The sequence below is a fragment of the Thunnus maccoyii genome, chromosome 19 (genome assembly GCF_910596095.1).
Source record: "Thunnus maccoyii chromosome 19, fThuMac1.1, whole genome shotgun sequence".
Lineage (NCBI taxonomy): Eukaryota > Metazoa > Chordata > Actinopteri > Scombriformes > Scombridae > Thunnus > Thunnus maccoyii.
The window spans coordinates 19,265,710-19,290,222 of record NC_056551.1 but is presented as its reverse complement, the minus strand read 5'-3'; the positions used below and the strand labels follow the sequence as shown (position 1 = coordinate 19,290,222).

Sequence of the window (24,513 nt, the reverse complement as noted above, 5' to 3'; positions counted from 1 at the left end):
ACTGAGTCCTCACACTTCGTATATATGACGCGTCACTTTTGGACCACCCGGCTGCCGTAGAGGAAGTGTTACCGGAGAGCAACCTCGTGTTGTATTGTGGGAAGTGTGCCCCTAACAATCATGGCAGACGCATTTGGAGACGGTTTGTTCAGCGTGTTTGACGAGGAACAACAAAGTGCCACAAGCAAAAAGATACCTGCCTCACTGACTCCAGAAATAGGGTAAATGTTTGGGGTTTTTCGCATAGTTAAGTTTGGGGTTTGAACTTTAAGAGGGAACCTGATTGTAGCATGAAGTGTGCTCGTGTCTGATAACGTTAACGTCAACTGACGAGTTAGCGAGCTAAATGACAGTTAACTCGTTTATGAGACACCAGATAAAGTGTGTAGCGGTACCGATAAACGTATTTTAATGTTTTACATATAATATGTGTAGGAAGTTTAAATTTCAAACTGTTTAGCTAACCTTTCCAGCGTAAATTCAGACACCGTCGGCTAACAGCAGCTAACATATGTGTCTGCCTGTGTTTTTCTATTTTGCAGCAAAGCTGTTGTTAAAAATGGCACTGACAAGGAGGCTGGTCCATCTCCCAGGGTCAAGAGGGAGGCAGACAGCGACGGTGGAGAGGAGGTGGTGTTTGGGAAGAAACCACGACTGGAAGCCGTATCTGCGAATGACCTAAAGTGAGATGAAGTACATCTTAGAAGACGGGTTCGCAATGTTTCAAGTCTGTCTTAAAACAACAGTCATATGCCCAAATGAACATTGAAACAGTAATCATTAATCATTAACAGTAATCAGCTGTAATCATTCCTCCTGTTCATACCAGATGATCCCTTCTTATTGTACTATCACTTATATTGAAAGTGCATTTGAAGGGGATCAGTTAATAGCCAGTATGAACAGAAGGAATGATGACAACGAGGAAAACATCTTTCAGTGTTCATATGGACACCTGACTGTTGTTTTATGACAGAGTTTGCAGTCACTAATCATTGGTGGAAAGTAGCTAAATAACTGCATTCACTCAAATATTGTACAGTATTTGGGTTATTCCTACTTTACTGGAGTATTTCTGTTTTATGCTACTTTATACTTCTACCTCTCCCCTACTTCAGAGGGAAATATTGCACTTTTTACTCAGATTCAGATTTTACACACAAAATGTGTGATTGACAAATGGAATATAATGCTTTGTTATAGATGAAATACCCAGCACTTTGTAAAGTAGTTAAATTTAGTTCCACCTTGAATACTGCTTACACGAGGATGAATTTATAATTATAATCCAATAATATAATGTTGAAACTGTGCTATAGAGTGATTACTTTACTCTTTACTTTAGTTTTAGTTGAAACTGTCAGAAAGGTGTTAATTCAACTCTTTGTCATTCAAATCGATGATTTTGAGTGTTGTCACTGTCGGGTGGAATATTGGCTTGAGATGCTGCAGAATATGCAAAATATTTTAAGTTGCTGCTTTTGCTCTGTTCCAGTCTTGCAGAATTTATGCCACAAGTGAAGGTGGAGCAAGTTGAGACTGTTGAAGGATGTTCCCATGAGGTAAAGAAAGCAAATCAAAGAAAATTTACAGATTGACATATAAAAGGAAAACCAGGAAGTTGTCTTAGTAAGGCACCACAAGCTGCCAGAACAGCACTGTGTAATTGTGGCCCTGTTTACACCTGCTATTAACATGCGTCTCGGGTGATCTGATCACAAGTGGATAGCTTTAAGTACGTCTGTGTACACCTGGCATTAAAACGCGTCTCCACATGCGTCCTGAGTGACCACTTGTGATCGGATCTCACTTCCCCGCTCTATATGCAAATAAACACGGACATCATTTCCGTTTTCAAAGATCAAATTCGTTTGTTATTAATTGGCGGGAGGATCTGACTCAACTTGTTTGATAACTATTAAATAACTATTGAATAAATATTCAGGATATATATAAATATTCCGTGTCGGAATAGAGAAAGAGAGAGCGTTATATGCAGCGATCTCCCCGCAGCTGCGTGTTTCCATTGAGCGACGCTGCACATTTACGCACAAGACACAGCAGCAGAACTTCATTCCTTATTTAAATTTCCGACACGCTGACAGCAGCGGTCAGGATCTAATGTTAATTCATGTTCCATGTTCTTCTACACATCCAGTCGGTCAGCTATTACACACACAGTCCAGGTTCATACTGTTTGGAGTCGGCAGCCGTCCTCCTGATAAATCCTGAGCTTTGAAGAGGAAAACCGGTTAGGGGAACGGGAAAAACAGGAAAAAACAGGAGGTGGATTATGTTTTTAATTCACATGAAATACAAAATAATTTGTTTGTCCTGTTATCAGACAAGTTGAACAGCTTTGGACGGAGGGTCCTGTGCCTAGTCTGCCGGAAAATAGAGGACGTCAGTTGAATAGGCGGTCCCTCAATGTGGCCCAAGACGTCATTGCATTTACACTGCTAAATGAATGTGGTCACATGTGGCCCAGACCACCTCTGAATGTGGTCTGAGTGATCGGATCTCGGATGTTAATACCAGGTGTAAACAGGGCCTATGATTCACACCATTTGTGTACCAGCTATCTAGTGACCTCTTGTGCCATCTATGGCATCGTTATGTTTCTTCACTAATTTATTCAGGTGTTTCCTTTCATTTGTCACCTGTCTGATTTCTCTGATTATGAATGTCAAACTTTTATGGTTAAAAATTCTGTCTTTCCCTAACAGGTCGCTCTGCCTGCCAGTGATGAATATAAACCTCTGAAGCCGCGAGTGGGGAAAGCAGCCAAGGTATAATGGGCCTTTAAATTACAGTACTTTTGTGTTATTACTCCTCTAAGACTGTGCATTGAACTAGTTGTTTTGCAGAACTAGAATTACTTTACTTCGTTTTGATCGTTTTGTCTTGTTTGTCTTGCAGGAGTATCCTTTTATTCTCGACCCGTTCCAGCGCGAGGCTATTTTATGTATCGACAATAACCAGTCCGTGCTTGTGTCCGCACACACATCTGCTGGCAAGACTGTCTGTGCTGAGTGAGTATCATCAATAAGCATCGCTAAGGATAATTTCTGGTGGTTTTTCCCCCCCCCTTTGTTTTGCTATTGTGACAACTGTTTCAAAATTTATTTGCTTACTGTGTTGTTGAACAAAGCATGTAATTAAGTCCAGACTAAAGCAAATATTCTATTGTGTGAATATAACTAAGGAATAGCAATATTTACTAGCTTTGACTACTGGCATTGGTGGATCTGCTGCCATTGTATCTGTATTGTTTGTGTGGCACATGACACTGACATTTGATGACATCCACATGTCACTGTTTTTATAAATGCAATTTAAAATGGAGTTTTCTGGACTCTTGGATGCAGCAAAGTGGAATTTTTTGAGAAAGTTTTTACTTGTAAGTGACACTATCCTTAATGTAATTACTGTTAGAAGGTTAAAGTGAACATTTTTCCCATTCAGGATTTCATTTTTACTGATAATTAGATTTTCATAATGCAAGATCAAAGTTCTTGACTTGTTTATCTCATGCAAGTTAAAAAAATCTACTGTGACTTTATTAGTTTTACTCGTTTTAGTCAGCTGTTTGTGATTGTGTTTGTTCCAAGTATGTATTTTGGAGAGCTGTGCTCTCAGAGAACTGGAGGTATCTAAAGCTCCAAAGTGCAAGTGATAAAATTGCAAATGCAGTTTTCTTGGTAGCAAAAACCTTGAAAATCAAGGCCCAGGTGGACAGCAATCAATATTATCTTTCATTAATCATAGTAATGTCAGATTTGTGATCTAATCTGGTTTACTGTATATCCTCTTCTTGTAGATATGCCATTGCACTAGCCCTCAGAGAGAAGCAGAGAGTGATCTTTACCAGCCCCATCAAAGCCCTCTCCAACCAGAAGTACAGAGAAATGTACGAAGAGTTCCAGGATGTGGGACTGATGACTGGTGACGTCACCATCAACCCCACTGCCTCCTGCCTTGTCATGACAACAGAGGTGAGTTATAGTTGTGTCTGAAAAAGTGGAAACCTTATTAGATATGTCAAATATCACCTTTATTGGAAAGGGGCACTTTACAGCTGGGGAGTAGAGAAGGAGCTGAGACGTTGTTCTGACACAGTGAACTGCTTTCCTCCCAGATCTTGAGGAGCATGCTGTACCGAGGCTCTGAGATCATGAGGGAAGTGGCGTGGGTCGTCTTTGATGAGATCCATTACATGAGAGATTCAGGTGGGCAAAGAGCACAGATGGCACAAACACACTATTGATCAACCCACGTCCATTTCGTTTTTATGATAATTAGTGACAATTCCCTTTTAATTTCTGTGTATTTCAGAGCGTGGTGTGGTGTGGGAGGAGACCATCATTCTTCTTCCTGACAACGTGCATTACGTCTTCCTGTCGGCCACCATCCCCAACGCTAGACAGTTTGCAGAGTGGATTTGCCACCTACATAAGCAGGTGGGCCTTCTTTTGTGGAGTTGTACTGATGTATATTATAATTATAAGGGTTAGAATTAAAGTTACTTTGTCCCTCCTCCTGTATGTAAAGTGAGAAGGCCACAATTATCTGTCAGTTCTCATGAGGGGATCATGATAACATGTCTTTGTGTTTGTCTGCCCTTTATTTTGCATAATTAATGAAGTGGTTCCGTCTCATGTCTTCTGTAGCCATGCCATGTAGTCTACACAGACTACCGGCCCACTCCGCTGCAACACTACATCTTCCCTGCAGGGGGCGACGGACTCCACCTGGTGGTTGATGAGAATGTAAGGACACACACACAGAGTATACTTCAGAGTTATGGAAGAGAGTCGGCTAATTAGTGATAAATAATCCTATAGATCTCATATTAGCCCAAGATGACACTTGCTCTGTTTCCTAATTTTGGACACATCCATTGCAACCAGTCTTTAGGTGATGTACAGTATATGATGCATAACATAACTGTTTGTGTTTTGCTATTTTTCAGGGAGACTTCAGAGAGGACAATTTCAATACAGCTATGCAGGTGCTGAGAGACGCTGGGGATTCTGGGAGCAGCAGCGGAGGGGGCAAATGGGACCCGAGAGGACGGAAAGGAGGAACCAGAGGTGAGTGTGTCACTTTGATTTGAATTCATTGATATACATCAAAGTTTGTGTTTGTGCACTCACATGCACACATGGTCTCTTCAGGTCCATCCAGTGTGTTCAAAATAGTGAAGATGATCATGGAGAGGAACTTCCAGCCTGTCATCATTTTCAGCTTCAGCAAGAAAGAGTGTGAGGCGTACGCTCTGCAGGTGGCCAAACTGGACTTTAACAGGGGTACGTGCTACATTTCAGTGTTTCAGCTTTATCACAACTTATACGTGTGTATAATTATTTTTTTATACTTTGCCTGTCACTCTATGGAGATTTGCAACATCAGGGGTAATTCAGCAAAGAGACTATTTAAAAGCAGTCAAGCATGACTGACATTGTATGCGCTGCACAATACTGCTGCAAGCACCAGTTCAGTAGCTGTACACAATAGTAATGGTGGTTTTTTTTGAACTGCGTGCATAGTGGAAGGTTTACGTCAGACTCTTGAAACAGTAGATCGATGGCATGTGATGTGTATTTTAAATGAGTTTATTAATCCTTTTTCCTGGTTTGCGAAGCCCAATTCATGTCAAATTGTCTGTTAAGCAGATTCGACACGATATAGATCAATGATTTTCGTGTTTACAAAGCGTAAATTCTGGTGATTGGACTGTGATAAGGGTTAAAATGTTTTCCAGATGTGACAGTCCAGAGTAGAGTTGGCAACTCTGATTTATAGCCATATTATTGTGAGTTTCATAATCTCATGATATTTTCCATTCTGGAAAGTCGATTATTCCGACTGTGTAAAATCCTTGCTGCTTATTCACCCAGTTGTCAGTGATCAAATGTCATATTGACATAATTTACCTCTTATTAGCGTAAATTAAATAATTTTATTACAGGCTGTATTTTCACTGCATTTGTCACCTATCAGGTATAAAGGTCACTCTATCAGCACATTTAAGAGTGAGCATATTCTTGGAATTGGTGATCAGATTGTCTTTCTGAAATGCCAGAATAAACATATTTTTGCGAAAAATTGCTGAGAAAGTTGGAGGGACTTGAAATTAGGCAAGCAAAAAACCACTCACCAAAAGGCTGAACTGTTGGCAAGCTATGCTGAATGAATCCTCCCCACTGAGTGAAGCCATGAATATGGCTTATCACGCCTGCACAGCTGGTCCTGCTGTTTGGTCCAGTGGATAAGTGAAGTTGCTTCATGAGGACAAATCTCTGCATGATGGGAGATAATCCAGCAGATTGAGTTTGGCTCACATCCACCGGCGTCGGGCTTTTTCTGTTAAATAAAACATACTTACGAAGTCTTACTCGGGAAACATTTTTCCTCCCTGATCTCGGTTTGTTTTTTCTGCATGTGCTCTGACATTCTTATAAATGAAGTTTGTTTTAATGCTGAACTCTTCCAACACTGAAGCCTTTTGTCTGTCGGCACTGCCAGTTTCATCATCAATATTGCAAAAAAAACAAAAGGATCTATTCTGCCAAAGATCATTTCTCATTACCAACACAATTCTTAAAACATATGAAACTTTCTTAAACAAACCAAACTTTCCTAGAGGAATAAGGCAGATGGCATCCAGTAATAGAATTCAGATCATTTCATTTGAAGAAATGTTTCACTTAATGGGGGAAAAATATTGAAATAAGCAGATTTGTACAAGAGTGATTGACTTTTTTTTTCCGTAGTTTAAACAAATAAGAAGCTTTCATGTCAAACTGTGATTGTATTTTACGGCTACAGAAAATTGCATCACAAATATTGCTTTTACTTAATGACAGCTGAGATAATTGCTTTGAATGGTTCAACATTAAAATGCTGCATGAGTTTCAGTAGTGAATTTCTTTCTATTTTTCTTTGTACTTCTCCTCACTACTCTTTTTTGCTCAGCTTCATTTACCAATACATGTCTGTCATTTACAAACTCACAGACACCAACTCTTTCTTTTTTCCTCTTTTCTCTCTAGTAAACAGTTGAGAAGGCAGATTGTGTTTGTTGGCAGGTTGTTGTTGGCGTGGAGTTCCTATGTTTGTGTGTGTGTGTGTGTGTAGGTTGGGATATGATGAGGAGAGGGAGCAACGTGGCTCTTCTGGTTTCTCTCTTACCAGCCTCTGTACCCCCACCCCCCATCCCAACCCCCACCCCCCATTTCCCTCTCTTCTACCTCTCTGACTTTGTGCCTTCTTCCTTCAATCCTTATCTTTTTCTCAATCTCTCTCTTTTTTTTTTTTGTTCAATAGAGAAATTAGCCCCCCTCTCTCTGTCCCTGCTTTGTACTGTGACACATAGTTTCTGGGCAGTGTTAGTGGACTGGCAGAGCTGTGTTGGAGTCAGGGGACCAGCTGGTGCCGAAACACAAATAAATTGACCAAGTGCAGAGATGCAGTGACAAAAAGAAAGTATAAAGTGGTACATGCAAAGACTAATAGGTGGACAGTCTTGTGTTGTTGTGTTGTTGTACTGCAGCATTATAGTTGTTATTAGCCACTAATGGCAGGGCCTGACGTTGCTAAAGCCTGGATATTCATCATCCCTAGCCCAAGGGATGAATGACACACCTCCTCATGACTTTTGTCCACTATTAAGTCAAAATTTCCCCATGACCAACACTTAAATTCATGACAAAGTATCCTGGAAATTACTGATCAAGTTGCCATAAAGTTTGTTGTGGATATTCATGTTCATCAGAGAATAAATCGTAAAGTTTTTGATGACCCTCTGACCTTTCCTTTGCTGTCATCATCAGGACAAAACTTCCAGTTGTGCACAAAAAGTGCTGGCAAGGCGCAAAAGTGTGTGTCAGTATACTGTCATACCCTGGAGTATAATGAACTTTGCAGGCTCGAGGGGCCACAGATGGAGCTTTAGTCTTAATTAGCACACTTGCCTCTACTTGAGCAACTATGTTAGAAATCTTTAAGAAGTCTGCTCTGTTTGAGTTAATAGCTACATGTATGATATGAAGTGGATGTCATGGCTTTGAGCCATGGACTTACCTTGCATTTCATGTGTGTGTGTTCTTCTGTGGTAATGCTTTCTTATTAAACCACAGTACAAGAACCCACTCACACTAAAGTCATTTGTTATTAAAAATGCTTACTGGGTCCTTAGACACTGCGGAACTCCAAGGTTCTGACTAATACGGGCACAAGAAACAGAAGGTTTCCCAGAATGGTCTCATGAATAAAGACAGGCATGTGACTAAGTTTCCACACAGCCAGAAATGGACAGAGATAGCCAACTAGCTACAGCAAACAATGTTATGTGATTAACACAATAATAAGATAGTGGTGGTGGTGGCACAGTCAGTGTATTCACATAGTGAAGATAGATAGAGTCCAACGATAAAGTGTTGGTTAAAAATGTGTCAGCAGTCAAACATTTTCCAGACAATGTTTTTGTAATAAAACCTCAGCTTCAATTAGAGTGTTTTGAATCTGTGGATTTAAAAAATGGTCAATTAATCAATATGAACATTTGTTAATAATACAGAGAAATAAACTACAGAGTTAACAAGACTTGAAGCAAATGAAGCAGCATCATTTGCTTCCTCAGTCCCTGGGTGGTAAGAGTTTTCCTGTAAGCTGTTTCCCACAAAACTCCCCAGTGTCCTGGATTAACCACACATTCCGAGAAAAATTACATTTGAAACATTGTTGAGTTGTTGGGATACAGGTTCAAGATGTGAGAAACGACTTTGTTCTAATATTCCCAACACTTTTTCTGAACAGCTATGAGAAGTTGTTGTTAACAACGGCACGATTTGTTTGTTCCAGATGATGAGAAACGCCTGGTGGAGGAAGTGTTCAACAACGCCGTGGACTGCCTGTCAGACGAAGACAAGAAACTCCCCCAGGTGAGGAGGACTGTATTCTCACACTGTGGTCGCTCACAACTGGTGTGATGTTTTTATAACCCTCCGAGATTGTCTTACTCCAGCGTTTGAACCCAACGCTGCCACGTTATAATGGTGACAAGAAAAAGAGCCTCAACATATCCTTCATAGTCACTTTCTACTAACGGAGGACTGTTAAATAGCTACACACATAATGTCAACACGGACTCAAACACTGAGCTCCTGTTGTTTTACCCAGCTGTGTTGAGTCACATTATGAAAACCAGCCATGTTGAGGTAATAGTAGTTAGTGGGTAGACCGCTACAGCACGAGCAACGGCAAAGCCAACCATAGATCACACTTTTCCACTACGAGGGTCAGATACTTTTCCACTTTCTGCTTCTCTGGTGCTTATGGCTGTGATGTTATGAACTTGTGCGCTTGAAACCTTCATAAACAAATAGTACAAACAGTAATCTGCTAACAACACTCTGTATTCCTCAGGTGGAGCATGTGCTGCCGCTGTTGAAGAGGGGGATAGGAATCCATCATGGAGGCCTACTGCCCATCCTGAAAGAGACCATAGAGATCCTTTTCTCTGAAGGCTTGCTGAAGGTACGACTACTTCTGCATTAAGATGCATAAAACACGCTGAAACAAATCAGACTTATTCCACCTCACAGGGTTACTGCAATGGCTTAATTTTTAAATGATGTTCAAGAAATGTTCTCACATATGGACAAAATATTATTTTATCTTTATTTAATGAGGAAGTCTCTTGAAATACATGATCTCTTTTACAAGGGAGGCCTGACCAAAATGGCAGTGTAAAATAAGTTAGTTAACATAAAGACACACATCATAAATTTACAACAATGAAATCTAACAGAACAAAAGATAACAAAGGGTACTGAAAATTGATACATAAAAGTGGAATTGGTACAGTCCAGGCAGTTTCTGCTGATATGTACAATAATAATAATTAAAGGTACCTTGTAAAGTTTTTGACCACTATGAATGCATTTATGAGTCCTGCAACTCAATGTACTTTTTGCTGCTAGTTTCAGGCCATTCCACTGATTAACAGCTGGTGGCAGTAACACTCCAAGAAACATGCCAAAACAAAATGTGCCAACAAAAGGCCACGAAGAAGACTGCTAGCAAGCAAACATCTTTGTTAACAATGCTGTATCAAAATACTTTGGCTTCGCAGACGTTTTTGAGGAACAAAATGCCTTCAACATATTTATTAGCCCTCTAAGACAAACAAAACGCATTTTGATGAACACTGAATGTTTGTTTGTTTGGACCAACAATTGCACTGTCATAAAATAGAGATGAGATTATCTTAATGCTGCCTTTTTATTCTCATGCCAGGCCCTGTTTGCCACAGAGACATTCGCCATGGGCATCAACATGCCGGCTCGCACTGTGCTCTTCACTAGTGCCCGGAAGTTTGATGGCAAGAATCACCGCTTTGTAAGAGCACTCACAACACACACACACAGACACACACACACACACACACACAGTTAGTGTCACCAAACATCCAGTCAAGGGGAAATTCTATCAGCAGGAGCCCTGGATCGGTTCCCTCATCCTACATTACATGCAAAATCAAAATGTTATGTTTTCGAACTGCAATTTCCACAGCTGTGGCTGTTGACACACATAAGCAGGAAGTTCAATCGTGTAATTTATGTAAACTAGGCAATTCCTTTGGAAAAGTTTCTCTGCCTCATAAGGGGATGCTACATAGCCCATAAACATCCAATAAGAGAGCCGCATGAAGCTAATCTTCCTGTTACTGTACCCTCCCTGAGTATCCAGTAAAACTCATTAACAGTGCTATCTCTTTAAAACAATACTGCTGGTCTGTGTGCAGTGTGGAATTGACACACTGTGTGTTGCTCTGAGGCCTTTATAAGGTCTTAAAGTGCTGCAGCTCACATCGCCACATAAACAGCCACGTATTGTTTATAAGAGCTGGGGGCTGTGTGTGGAGCTGCCATCACTTAGAAGCACCCTTCATCTTCACTTCATACACATGGATTTTCAGCTCACACACATACACCCACACATACATACACACACACACAAAGGATTGAAGAGAATGCCAAAGAGAAGAAAACTGCCCTCCAAGAGGTTCATCAGGAACATCTGGTGCCTCTGATAGTGCCAAAGCTCCACGCAGGCACTCACACACTTAAATACACACAACTCTCATTCCTGAAACACACTGTGTTTCAAATCAAGTGCTGATCCCATGGCATGCCTGAAATGAGGATCAGATCATTTCAGCACAAAAAAATCTTATCTGCCTTTTTCTCTTTTTTTTTTTTTTTGCATTTTTTATTGCTCAAAGACCAGTAGATAACAAGTTTAATCAGAGCCATATGCCTCACAGGCTTGTGGAAAGCTGGTTGTCTCTTCCTCTCGAGACAATTGCATCATCTAGATTTCTATGGTACACATTCAATACTTGGCGAGGCACTGATTGTAGAAATACCTCAACTGTTTTCTCTAATATTTAGTCATATTCTCTGCCTACCTTCTTTTGTCAGTAGTAGAATATGCCATTTCTTTTTCAGCGTTCATCTCAACGACAAATATACACAATATTACAGGTATATAAAGAAATCACTAACATATTTCTTTGTTCTTAATGTTATGTGTGTTTTCACGTGATCTAGATTACTTCAGGTGAGTACATCCAGATGTCTGGGCGTGCTGGGAGGAGAGGAATGGACGACAGGGGAATTGTTATCTTCATGGTGGACGAAAAGATGAGTCCAGCTGTAGGCAAACAGTTACTTAAGGTACTGTGAATCCAGGAGCTATAAAACTTTGTCCTTTGTGTATACACTTACTAGTCATCCATCATATCTATGCAAACCTCTTCAGTTCTTATCAATGAAACATATTCCCTTGCTGTCATGCTGAGAATCTCTTGGAACGACTGATAAAAAATCGTCAGGAGTTGCTCTCTATGGATCATCAGGCCATCAAAACTTGACAACACACAGCCTGTGCGTTGTCAAGTTGTGGCCAGAGACTCTCGGTCTTATGTCTTTGATTTGACACATTTATGGCTCCGCTGCTATAAATATGTAGCCGCATAGATTTTGAAAGAGGCTTTGTTAATGTAAAACTGTTTGTTGGCACCGTCGCAGCTCTTAACTCCAAGGGTGTCTTGGATAAAGATGTCGAACACATATCTGTGGTTCTGGAGGTTCAAAAGTTATGATTACAAAATCCTCAGCAGTGTTTTATTATTTGAAAGTAACTCGGACTGCATTTATTATATATTTATTTCTTAGCACCCTTGTAAAATATTAATAATGCTATCAAAACGCACACATTAAGAATTCATTATGTTTATTTTTAATGACTTTTTTTCTTTTGCTGTGCAGGGCTCAGCAGACCCTTTGAACAGTGCCTTCCACCTGACCTACAACATGGTGCTCAACCTGCTGCGTGTGGAGGAAATCAACCCAGAGTACATGCTGGAGAAGTCTTTCTACCAGTTCCAACACTACAGGGCTTTGCCTGGTGTCGTGGAGAGTAAGCAGGTCCCCCGCCCCCCCCCCCCCCCACATATGTACTACTGTACACTCCCAAGTTGGGTGAGGTAGTAGCGACTAGACAGACACTTCTTTACATTCTTGTTCTACAGGGATACATGTGTACGTGATTAGCATACATTGTAGGCTGTTAAAGATAAATCAGACTTTACTATAAGAGGCTGCATTTTGTTTACCGTAAGAGGCTGCAGAGGTTGTATTTTGCAGCAACTTTCTTGATTCCAAGATACATTATCAGATGTCTGGTATAAATTATTTTTCATGTCAAGAGGTGAGATGTGTAGAAAAATCGTCAAGACAGGATTTTAGTGGAAGATGCTGAAATAGAAAAACATTGTCTATCCTGTTGCCCAGTTCTAGGTTGTATTTTAATCATATTGCTGATTCTTTCTGTGCAGAAATTAAGAAGTTGGAGGAGCAGTACCACGCCATTGAGATTCCCAATGAAGAAAGTGTGGTCACTTACTTTAAAATCAGACAGCAGCTGGCCAAACTGGGTAAAGAGATACAAGAGTTTGTCCATAAACCCAAGTACTGCTTGCCCTTCCTGCAGCCTGGGCGACTTGTCAAGGTAAGACTTCACATGCAGTGATACTATGAGGACAGAACGATATTTATAGATTTTTTTTACACGTCGCTTAATGTCTCTTTGTCGTGATTGCACAGGTAAAAAATGAAGATGCTGACTTTGGCTGGGGAGTCGTTGTAAACTTTTGCAAGAAGTCTAATGTGAAGGTAAGTCGGTGTCATAGTGTCACATGTATGTGAAGTCATTTTCATCTCACTGTGACTAACATGCATTTCCTCTTTTTTAGACCAGTACAGACTCAGAGCCGCTGTATGTGGTGGAGGTCTTGGTCCACTGTAGTAAAGAGAGTGTAAAAGATGCAGCGACTGAAGCTGCTAAACCTGCTGCTCCAGGGGAGACTGGAGAGATGCAGGTGGGTGAAAGTGCATATTAACAAACATGAATATGACTTCATGTGTCTGTAATCAGGATGACAATGATTCATTGTCTTTTTTTTGTTTTTGCTCAGGTGGTCCCAGTGATGCTCCATCTCCTGACTTCCATCAGCTCAGTTCGTCTTTACATCCCCAAAGACCTGAGGCCCTTTGACAACAGGCAGCTCATGCTCAAGTCTATACAGGTACAAAATGCCGCCATCTTGAAATGGAAGATGTTGAAACTGATACAGGTAAACAGAAATTAAAACCTATATGGTTTTTCTGTCTTTCCCTTCAACCATTTTGTCCCGCCGCAGGAAGTGCAGAAGCGCTTCCCAGATGGAGTTCCTCTGCTCGACCCTGTAGATGACATGGGCATCAAAGACCCTGCACTGAAGAAAGTTATTCAGAAGGTGGAGGCCTTTGAGCACCGCATGTACTCCCACCCGCTGCACAGCGACCCCAACTTGGAATCGGTCTATTCTCTCTGTGAGAAGAAAGCTCTGGTGAGAAACTACATATGTGTACTTCAGGTTGTGTGTGTGTGTGTGTGAGTTGAAAGTCAAATCATGTGAAACCCTGCTAAATGTCAAACTCTATTTAAAGTTAAACAATTTATCCACAGGTTAAAGTTGGTTTATCTTTCCTATTTATCTACATCGGTTCCATTTTGATAGATACAAATCACTGACCTTCAATTGTCTTTTCCTGGTAGACACGTCGTCCGTGACTTTATATACTGGTACAGACAAACACAGGAAAAAAGCAAGGACATTGTTCCTACAGGGCCTCACGCACAGTCATACTGTAGGTCCGATAACCGAAAAACACCTGATCAGGTCACATGGAGCAAGGCAGATGATATAATGAATAAGGACCCGTAATAAGGAGTTGATTTTATTTATTTTCTTTATCAGGTATCTGTCGAACTCTTCGAACTCTGCGTCATGTTGAATAGTAGACTAGTGGACTTCACTTCCCTGGACTGTCTTTCAGCATTTTATTGCAAGGCAGCAGCACAACTTCACTGCAGATGTAGAGAAACAAAGCATTCACAGTTTGGCCTCAGGTGACTCCAACGACTCTTACAACAGCCAGGAGCACTATAACAAACCAAGTGGTATCGATTACTTTAATAACGACCCCACACAAGTTAAACACCTGGAACTCCCAGTCAGTTAGAAGTGAAGAAGCCACTTGGATGAGAAGGGAAATGTCATCAAGTATATTCAACCAAGTCCAGTTGTCCTGACTCAGCCCTTCTTGGTTTCACAGTGTCTGTTTTGCAGATATGCTCTCTGGCTGTGTAAAAGCTCAGCAGAGTCACTAAATGCTAAACGCTGGCCAACATGATCTCATCCGTACACTTTAATGGTGCAAGCTTTACAGGAGCCCTGCAACACATATGTCTGGACAATCTTCTGTTTTGCAGATTTATGAATGAAAATAAATAAAACCTTATCTCCAAGATGTAAAAATATCAGCACGTTTAGTTTAAGTAGTTAAAGTAGCTCAAGGTCACATATTTAGCAAAAGCACTGAAAGTAAACATGGTGAGGAAAATGCGTATCTTATCAGGGAAAAGTCCAGAACTAAGGAAGGAAATAAAAAAAGGAAATGATTGTGTACACCTAGTAAAATAAAACAATGTACTTCCTGTTAAAACTCAAAATATTCTCTTTTACAGGGAAGTGAACTCAACGTTAGAACATACCGGTCCCGTAATAATATATTGGCAACACTTCAGGAAGTGTATTAAGACTAAGGAACACTGTAAATTTTTACCTTGTGAGTCGTTCATTTCCAGCAACTCATTAGTATCCTTTATGTCATCAAACAAAGAATCACGAAACTTAAAACACAATGGGCAGTAAAAAACAAAATGATAATTATTTTCCCTGAGATCACACATTGGACAATTTGACTCTTCCAAAACAACAAATCAACCCGCTTCAATATGAAGATGTAGAATACAAGCTCTAATTTGAGCACAAATTGACCTTTTTTTTCCTTTGATAAATAAAATAAACATAATTTTCAGTGAAATAGTCATATTTAATTTCACAATAAGTACGCAGCTTTAGTTTACCTCAGATCTCATTTGCCCAGTCGTGTTTAGCCTCAAAACACTTTTTCCCTTAAAGATACAACATCGATCTTCTCCAACTGACTGAATTGATCATAAAACCCATATCTACAACACATATCATACACGTCCCTTAACCACGACCCATTTTGTTGTTAATTCCATTTAAATATTATTTTAGCTTGTTTTTAGTCTTCCATATCGATTAACCTATTAGCCTGGATGTTCAAACCTTCCACCGAACCTCACAGGGCTCCTGCCCCATATCTCCTCTTATCGCTAAGAGTGGAGCATATCAGGAAATGTCAAATTGCTCAGTCATGAATAACTTCACATATAATAAAATATGATAAATAACAAGAACACCTTTTATGTCATGCTCTGCTTTACTGAAAGATCTAGTCAGCTCAGTTCAATACAACATGATTTATGGGACCAGTTGAAATAGCACTACTGTATGATAGATGAGGGAGAAACACAAACTGGACTATGTTTGACAATTTAGATAAACATTTACATCTGTCTGTGGTCTTGTGTGTGTGTGTGTGTGTGTGTGTATATATATGTATGTGTGTGTGTTGTGAAATGATAGAGTGTACAGTACAGTCTAAACTGGATTACTTTATGTTGGACTGGCAGAGTAAGACTTTTAAGATTAACCTGCTCTTCTATTAACATCTCTCCAATCCCTGGACGGCCACTCACAGCTAATCCTCGTCTTGTTTCTGCAGCTGACCTCTCCTTTGACCTTTTTAATAGTCAAAGCACTTAATTTGTTTAGCAAAGCAGGTAGCACATTATCCCATTTTGTCACAGCTCACAAAAACACACCATGGCTGCTAAAGTCGACACATGTGATACCGTGTAGGCTAAAGTTAGAACGCCATTCATTTTCTATGCTGATAGCTTTCTTCAGTATCTCACATGCAGCCACCACTTGAGGAAAAATATGCTGACATTGCTTAAGTAATAAACCACGCTGCTGCAATCTTTCTTTGTACTTGCGGCTCTGAGGTGTGTTGTAACAAACGGGTAAAGGTTGAGGTCAGTAACGGACCTCATTAAGGACAGATAGGCAGGCAGATTAACAACTGTTGTCAGATAATTCAAATGTTCTACTCCATCACTGTGACGGTTAATGTAGTGTTTGAAAGTAGCTCATGTGAGTGTAGCACAGCTGGTTGTTTTCACAGTGCATTTAGTTATTAGAAAGGCTTTTTCATTTACTTGAGCTTCCCCGAAGATACTTATGGTTGCAATATATTACAATACATTTGTTTTTGTGTTTTTAGATTGCGGCAGATGTTCGAACAGCCAAGCGAGAGCTGAAGAAAGCTCGGACCGTCCTGCAGATGGACAAGCTGAAGTGCAGGAAAAGAGTTCTGCGGCGCCTCGGCTTCGCCAGTCCTTCTGACGTCATCGAGATGAAAGGGAGGGTCGCCTGTGAAATCAGCAGGTCAGGACAGAGCACACATTCAGCATGCAATATGAATAAATAAAGTTAATTAACTTGTCTGACACTAGTTTAACAAGGATAGATGTAACAGATTGTGCAAGATTAGTTAATAAAATGTCTATTAATTCTCTTTCTGTCAATCTCTCCAGCGCCGATGAGCTCCTGTTGACCGAGATGGTGTTCAACGGTCTCTTCAACGATCTAACGGTCGAACAAGCCACCGCTCTGCTGTCCTGCTTTGTCTTCCAGGAGAACGTACGTGCACATGCGCGCACACTCACAAAAACACACATAATTCCCCTAATTCTCCGTACAAACAAATATGAAGTCTTTCCCCACATTGAGATAAAAAAGCTTATTCTCATTCCCACACATTAGGTCTTCAATTGCATTCTTGGCCTCTTCCCATGCACTGCAACCAAAACAGAAACCTGAGGTTGATGTGTGTGTTTGTCTTGCCTAATGAAGCAATCCAGTGTCAGATGGTTTAACAAACCTTTTCTTTGGCTCCACATCAGCTCATCCTCCTCAACAGAACACATTTGTGTCTAAACTGAAAAATGGCTCCCATTGTCATCGCCTCTCTTTTGAGTCTTATTCAAATGCTTTATCAGAGAGGGAACGACAACAAGCAGCTGTCATATTTGTATACCAATACACAGGACCGCTGTGTGTGTGTTGGTGTATGTGTGCAGCTGTCACCTGTCATTAAACTAAACTCATCCACTCACTTATTCTGACATGAGAGTGCTCCAGAAGACTTCTATTATTATGTTTTCGGTTTGTCTGTCCGTCCCATTCCCGTCATATCCGATACCTCAGGAACGCCTTGAGGGAATTTCTTCATATTTGGCACAAACATCCACTTGGACTCAAGGATGACTTGATTAGATTTTGGTGGTTTAAGATTACTGTGATCTCACCAAACATGTATTTGGCCAGAACTCAAGAATTCATACGCTAATTATGACAAAGTTTCACAAAAATGCCTAATAAGATAAAATGATGAAGTGATGACATTTTATATCCTATGGGTCAAAGGTCAACTTCACTGTGATATCATAATGTTCTGCAAAAACACTTTTCTGGCCATTATTCAACTTGATAACTCAGGAACAGTAGGGGAGATTGTGACCGTATTTCACATTTGGTCTGATACTGAATTGGTGACAATAATCTTGGTTGCCCTCCTTGAAACTGTGGTGATTGTTTAGATCTTCTGTGCTGCCGGGTGGAAGATGTGTGTGAAGCATTGATGTTTTAGAGTTTGTAGCTTCTTTGCAGCAACATCCATATCTGAAGCTTTGTCTTCTGTCATGGCTACAACTTTGTGTTCTGTCAGAATCTGCTTTATTGGCCGAGCATGTGAACACATACAAGGAATTTGACTCATGTTTTTTGTTTCTCTCAATAAACTTACACACAAATAGACATAGCAGAACAAGAACAATAAAGCTGAGGCAAGAGAATAGACCATGGATAACAAGCAAGACAACAACAAATGAATAGTTTTCCAAACACACTTGACTAGGGAGGTTTGCTCGCTGGGTGAAGAGCCAGAGCTGAATTATTCACTGAAATCATACATGTCAACATAGTGATAACTTCCACTTCACCACAAAATAAACTTAATACAATTCATCAAATTCCTTCAAATTTTCAAAACAAACATTATGAGTCTTGACAGACATGGATATAAACTGCAACTGGACTGGTTGGCGGAGGCATGCAACTGCCAGGCGGTATTTCTAATTAAAAGTAATTGAGTTTCAATCAATGGTTTAACGATGTTAATCAGGACAGGAAGAGGTCAGTCCGTCCCCCTGATGTCGACTTGAATGATCCTCATCCTGTGACTGACAGGGCTCTCAAAAACTGACCAAAGTTAGCACTGAATGCCTGAATTTTAGTCTGGTTGAAATAAAATAAAGAATAAATGCATGTGATCATACAGCATTTCACATTTTAGAATCCCAGCTTTATTTGTCAAATGAAAAAAAAGTATTAAGTAGAAAAACATGTTATTCATCAAAGTAAGATGTTGAAAGTTATTTGGGTATCTGTACCAAAACTTCGCTATCATATCGGCACCTACAGATAAATATGAGACTGGTATTGAAAGAGAATTAGTACATTTCCTAAAACATCAAACAATTCTTTACGAGCCAAGGATGAACCTTTGACAGGAAACCCAACGCTTTTTCGCTGTGAGAAAAAAAAAATTCATAGGGAATAAATGTTGCCTTTTGCTGACACTGGGACGTTATTACAAAAGTTAACACGCAGTCAGGTGTTAATGTATAACATTTAGAGCTGCTAGAGGTAATTGTTATTGATTAACCATCATATTGAAGTAACAAAACCGTAGTTACCAAAGACGAGCAGGATCGAATGTTTGAGTGTCAGAAAGCAGCAGCTTCATTCCTGTATTCTTCTCGTTTTAAGATGAAATGTTCAGAAACCCGTCTGACCAGTGAGACGAAACCAGTGTTCTGTTATAGTTGGGAGGAGATTTGATCTATTTCTTCTTAAACATGCCTGTAGCAGGTTTAACCAGCAACCTATTTTACCCAGGGCGTGGAATATAAACAACAAAAACAAATGTTTGAAATTTGCTATCACAACAATTAATGTCATTTTGCCCTCCAGGCCAGTGAGATGCCAAAACTGACTGAACAACTTGCTGCACCCTTGAGACAAATGCAGGTGAGACACTATAGAACAATTCCAAATTTGTATCTGCAGTTGTTTGAATCCGGTGGAAATGTGAATACTGTGGTTGTGTTCAGGAGTGCGCCAAGCGTATAGCCAAGGTGTCTGCAGACGCCAAGCTGGAGGTGGACGAGGAGACGTATCTAAACCAGTTTAAGCCTCACCTGATGGATGTGGTCTACGCCTGGGCTAACGGAGCCACGTTTGCTCAGATCTGCAAAATGACCGACGTCTTTGAAGGTGAGCCACTTATATGAATATCCAACAGACATGCCAGGAATTGAAAATGCAGGTATTAAACTCGAAGGGGAAATGTCATGCACATTTCCAGGTCTGTATTTATATTCTGGGGCTCTACTGAAATATCTTGGCATGATTTACAGTTTAAAAAACTCCTTATTCATCTTATACTGGCCCTTTATGCAGCCCCTCAGTTCAACCTCTGTCTGAAACAGGCTGTTTAAACTCTTGTCCCGATAAGCCCACTCTGTTCTGATTGGTTAGCTTCTGGAAGCTATCCAATCAGCTGACTTTCTTCAGCTCTGGCTACATAAACAAACAATAGTAGTCGCATTTGACTTCTTTTTGGACCTTTGATCATGTTTTAACAAAGACATCCAACATCATAACAGTATAAAAGTAACAGAAAATCACAAAAAGCATGATAGAACTGGTCATTTTTCTTGCACCTTCCTCGTCACCTTGTTCTATTAATTCGTTCATTACATCCATTTAGGTTTTCACAATTGGTCCATGATCTGGCTGAAAATGTGTGGCAAGCCTTTAACAAAAATTCACCCATTTACAACATGGCCTTTACAAATCCCTTTCACCTTTGATTTCTTTGATCATATACAGTCTGCAGCCACCTGGAGGCTGTCAGAGGCTCCCTGATTGATTTATTGTGTGTGCTTTGATTAGAAGCCCATTCCATCATTCTCCTCATAGTTTCTGTCTTCGCCTGCCAACAACGACCTCAGCTGTGAAATACTGGACGTCATCAAAAGAAAGAAGTAATGCAGAGTTAAGAAACCGAGGGAGTATTAGATGTGGGTGTGTGTGTATTTGTGTTGGAAAATGGGAAAGACAGAATTGAGAAATTTCAGCAACAATCTGTGTATTTTGACCTCTGTCCATTTCAAATTTGATGATACTTGGCTGTAAATGAAACACTTTGTTTCACAAATTCGTATTTTTCATATTAATTTTACTGGAAAGAGAATAATTTGTTACTGGTTGTTGGGAAAATGGGAATTTCCTTGATGCCTCATTCAAACCAAAGTAAATATTAACTGACTCATCTTTGATCATCAATTTTGGAAACTTCTGCTTGCCTAATCATAAATTTCCATTTCTGCATGCACAGCTGACTTGCTGTTTCACGGACTAAAAGACTCTCTATGTTACAATAGAAATTAATCGGCAGTTTACCAATTGAACACTGTCTCTATTTTGCTTAGAATTAGTTCAAAACTACAAAGTTATTTCCTGGAAACTTATTGGAAATTGTTAGTTTATGTGAAAATTATAACCCCATAAAATATATGAGCTGTTAAATTCTGCAGCCACAGTACTGATGATCCAAAGCTTTAAACTTAAACAATCCTTCAAGACCTCTTTATCCTCCCATCACACTTTGAGTATGAATTCATTTTAGACTACGGCAGTAAAATCTGCTTCATTGTTCGATATTATGCACACACTGAACACTATGTGGCTTTGTGTCTCCGCAGGAAGCATCATCCGCTGCATGCGCCGTCTGGAGGAGGTACTGAGACAAATGTGCTCTGCAGCCAAGGCCATAGGCAACACTGAGCTGGAGAACAAGTTTGCTGAAGGTAGGAAACCTCATAGTGCTGTTTAAAAACACACAATCTGTGCTCCACGACCTTGAAGACACAGTCAAACCCACGTTATTATACATAATCGTTGTCCCAAAGGGTGTAAACTTTAGAGAAGGTGCTGTTTTAATTTTTTTTTTTTTTTTACCACTATAGAAAAATGTATCCTTCCTTACTGACTGAGTGACACACTATTGTTTACATCTCTGTTTGGAATAAACTTAAATTAATTCAGTCTTCATTTGTGTCTCTCTGCAGGAATAACAAAGATCAAGAGAGACATCGTCTTTGCTGCCAGTCTCTACCTATAATGACCTCACATCTTTCCCACATGATGGGCAGTTCCTACTGGTGGATTCATTCTGTTTTTGACTTTTTGTCATGATTAACCCCCTATAGATCTCTTAACCATCCGCTCTTTGTTTTTGTGTCACATTAGGGTCAACTTTTTGTCTTTGTAGTTCGGTTAAAACTGTTCTTGATGGAAAAATTATTTATTCGTCCCTCAGATCACTCTTCTGAACAGTTTTTTTTTTCCATCACACCTTACCTGAACTTTGTAATGTTGAGTCCTTTTATCCACGAAGAGATCCAGGATTTACTGCTTCCATAAGGGTTCCTACCTTGTAATGAATGATGTAGGAGCCAATTTTATAACTGAATGAGCCTGAATATGTCTGAGGATGTAAGCACAAGTGTTGCTTTTTTTTTTGTTTGTTTTTTCATTTTTAAAGGCATTTAAGTGAATGCATCTATGTGGCCAGAATATATTGAACATACAGGCTTTTTATTTTTTTGCTCACATAAAGCAAAGTGGTGCATCATGAGAAAAGGTAAACAACACAAGCTTTTAATTTTACGTGATGGCTCATGGCATAATACATCAAACACTTTTGTTCCATTTGTGTCCATTTGTGTTCATGTTAATAAGTAAAATGGCTTTATTTTTCCTTTTTTTTCTGATTTTAGACATTTGTACATATTTGAAACACTTTTTTTTTTTCAATAAAAGTCTGTATGGTGATGTCTTTTTACATACAGATGATACATACAGATGATACAAAAAGTACATTGTTGTCTGTTCACTTGATGATATTAGTTCTTAAGATACACAGGGAGCTGTGATAGCAGCAGTAGCGGTCCAGCAAAGGCAACACGGGACACAAACTGACAGTCTATTCTTCAACTTTCTAACCAGACATGATACAAGTCAGGTGTTCCTCCTTGATTATATTGGATTAGATAGTTGGAGAATCAGAAGGCAGTGGCCTGGAGTCAGCAGCTCCAGATGTGAAGCGGTATTGCCTCCTCTGGTCTAGGATCAGCTTTAGTCTCCAATACATTCTGGTCTCGGGGAAACCTTCCCCTTCATAATTAGCCCTTTAATTAACCTCATCGGCAACGTTATGAAACACTGCCGTCTCTTAGGGTGCGGGAGTGAATCTAAAACTGACCCTAAATCAGATCTTTGAGCAGACTGACTCCAGGGCAGGAAAAGCACAAAGCAGAGTTACATTCACAGGTTTCCAACCCTCCTCTCTCTCTCTCTATCTCTCTCCCAGCAGTGGTCAGACCCTTTAGTGGGTGCATGCAGTTAAGTCTTCCCACTGGCTCAGTAGATATGGTTCCCATCATTACAGAATCTCTAGCCCCTAATTTACGTCTCACTCTTAAGCATATCTACAAGGTTGTCTCAGCACTTCCACATGGAGAATTGGTGGACATGACAGCAAATTGCCTAAAATTATAAAGTCTTTTAAAAATCTAAACAGGCCTGAGTTGTAGCTTTCCAAGTTTCTTGAATGTTTCCTCTGGGATGCACCATCATCCGCTAACTTTAACTGAAGTAAGAATCCACACTGTAAATCCATGCAGGGTTTTGGATGAGAATCTGCGTGAGATGAAAGGCTAGAGAGCTGGGATCCTGGGTGTGCGTTTGGACAGAGCAGCGGTATCCTCACTCTCACTTAGCTTAGTTGGGACTTTCAAAGTGGTTTCCGTTTGTGGGCGTCTCCTGCAGGGTTGTGTGGGGGATGTCTACTTCTTTACAGGAATCCACGCGTGGCTTGAAAAAGTCCGACACAAAAAAGACCTGCAGGATACAGATGGAGAATTTGGAGAAAATCCATCATTGCAATGAAACTTAAAATCCCCCCCCGCCCCCCCCTCCACTCAAAAATGTGTTGTGCTCATTGTTCTTTCAATTTGACATCTGAGCTTCACTGTGCAGAATGATGTATGTGCTGAGTTTGACACTAGAGACTGTTTTCACATTCATCTGCTGAAAGTGGAAAGTTTCTGTGTGTTTACTGAAAGTCTGAGTTTAAGACATGCGCCTATGAGCAGGATTTTTTTGACATCACACACACACAACTAGTTTGGAGCCAATCTTGGGCCTGTATTCCACATACACAAGTGTGATGTGGAAACTTGAAGCCTCCAGTGCACAAACACTGAGAATGGACTTTTCAGCGAAATAGAGGACGTCTTTTGTTCATCAATTAAACTTTAGAAAGAAAAAATATTTGCATATTCATAGATTCTGGATTTCTAATGGGTTAAAAAGGGAGTAGATGTCATTTTAAATGTCTTAAAACACATCTGGAGGGGCTCTTTAATTAGCTGCATCTGTCATTTTGGGAAAATTGCCCATATGTTTTTTTGCTGAGAGTCAGATCAGAAGATAGACATGAGAGTGTTAAAGTATGAAGCTACAGCTGTTTAGCTTAACTTAGCATAAAGACTGGAAACACCTGCTTGTACAAAGGTAACAAAATCTGCCTTCCAAAACCTCGTCTTGTTTACTTTGTACAAATAACAGTGGTAGCTTATTTGGGGCAAGTCATGTGCCAAACTATTTCATGGCCATAAGCAGTGACTTCCTGGAGTCTCCTCTGGTCACCTGGCAACCACAAGGTGACTCCAGGGGCTAAGAAATAGTCCCATATGTAATCCCCCAATAAA

General features: G+C 40.1%; 2 protein-coding genes across 6 annotated transcripts in view; one reads left to right on the top strand and one right to left on the bottom strand.

Annotated features, from left to right (window-relative positions):
• The first annotated feature begins 33 nt into the window (after positions 1-33).
• mtrex (Mtr4 exosome RNA helicase) lies at positions 34-22,448 on the top strand. Its single transcript, XM_042394294.1, has 27 exons — positions 34-221; positions 543-683; positions 1,496-1,562; positions 2,727-2,789; positions 2,920-3,032; positions 3,821-3,995; positions 4,139-4,229; positions 4,336-4,460; positions 4,671-4,769; positions 4,973-5,093; positions 5,178-5,309; positions 8,866-8,945; positions 9,430-9,540; positions 10,303-10,404; positions 11,619-11,744; positions 12,339-12,489; positions 12,908-13,080; positions 13,176-13,244; positions 13,325-13,450; positions 13,547-13,657; positions 13,772-13,960; positions 16,833-16,996; positions 17,146-17,251; positions 19,646-19,702; positions 19,786-19,948; positions 21,442-21,546; positions 21,808-22,448. The coding sequence occupies exons 1-27, from the start codon at positions 121-123 to the stop codon at positions 21,858-21,860; spliced, it is 3,114 nt and encodes a 1,037-aa protein (XP_042250228.1). The 5' UTR covers positions 34-120; the 3' UTR covers positions 21,861-22,448.
• The window catches only part of plpp1a (phospholipid phosphatase 1a), a 19,207-nt gene continuing 17,064 nt past the window's right edge, over positions 22,371-24,513 (bottom strand). For all 5 annotated transcript variants that reach the window (XM_042394296.1, XM_042394295.1, XM_042394299.1 and 2 more), the window contains one exon: positions 22,371-23,641. In XM_042394296.1, the coding sequence (XP_042250230.1) occupies positions 23,522-23,641 (120 nt within the window). In that variant the 3' untranslated portion in view covers positions 22,371-23,521. The remainder of the gene's footprint in view (positions 23,642-24,513) is intronic.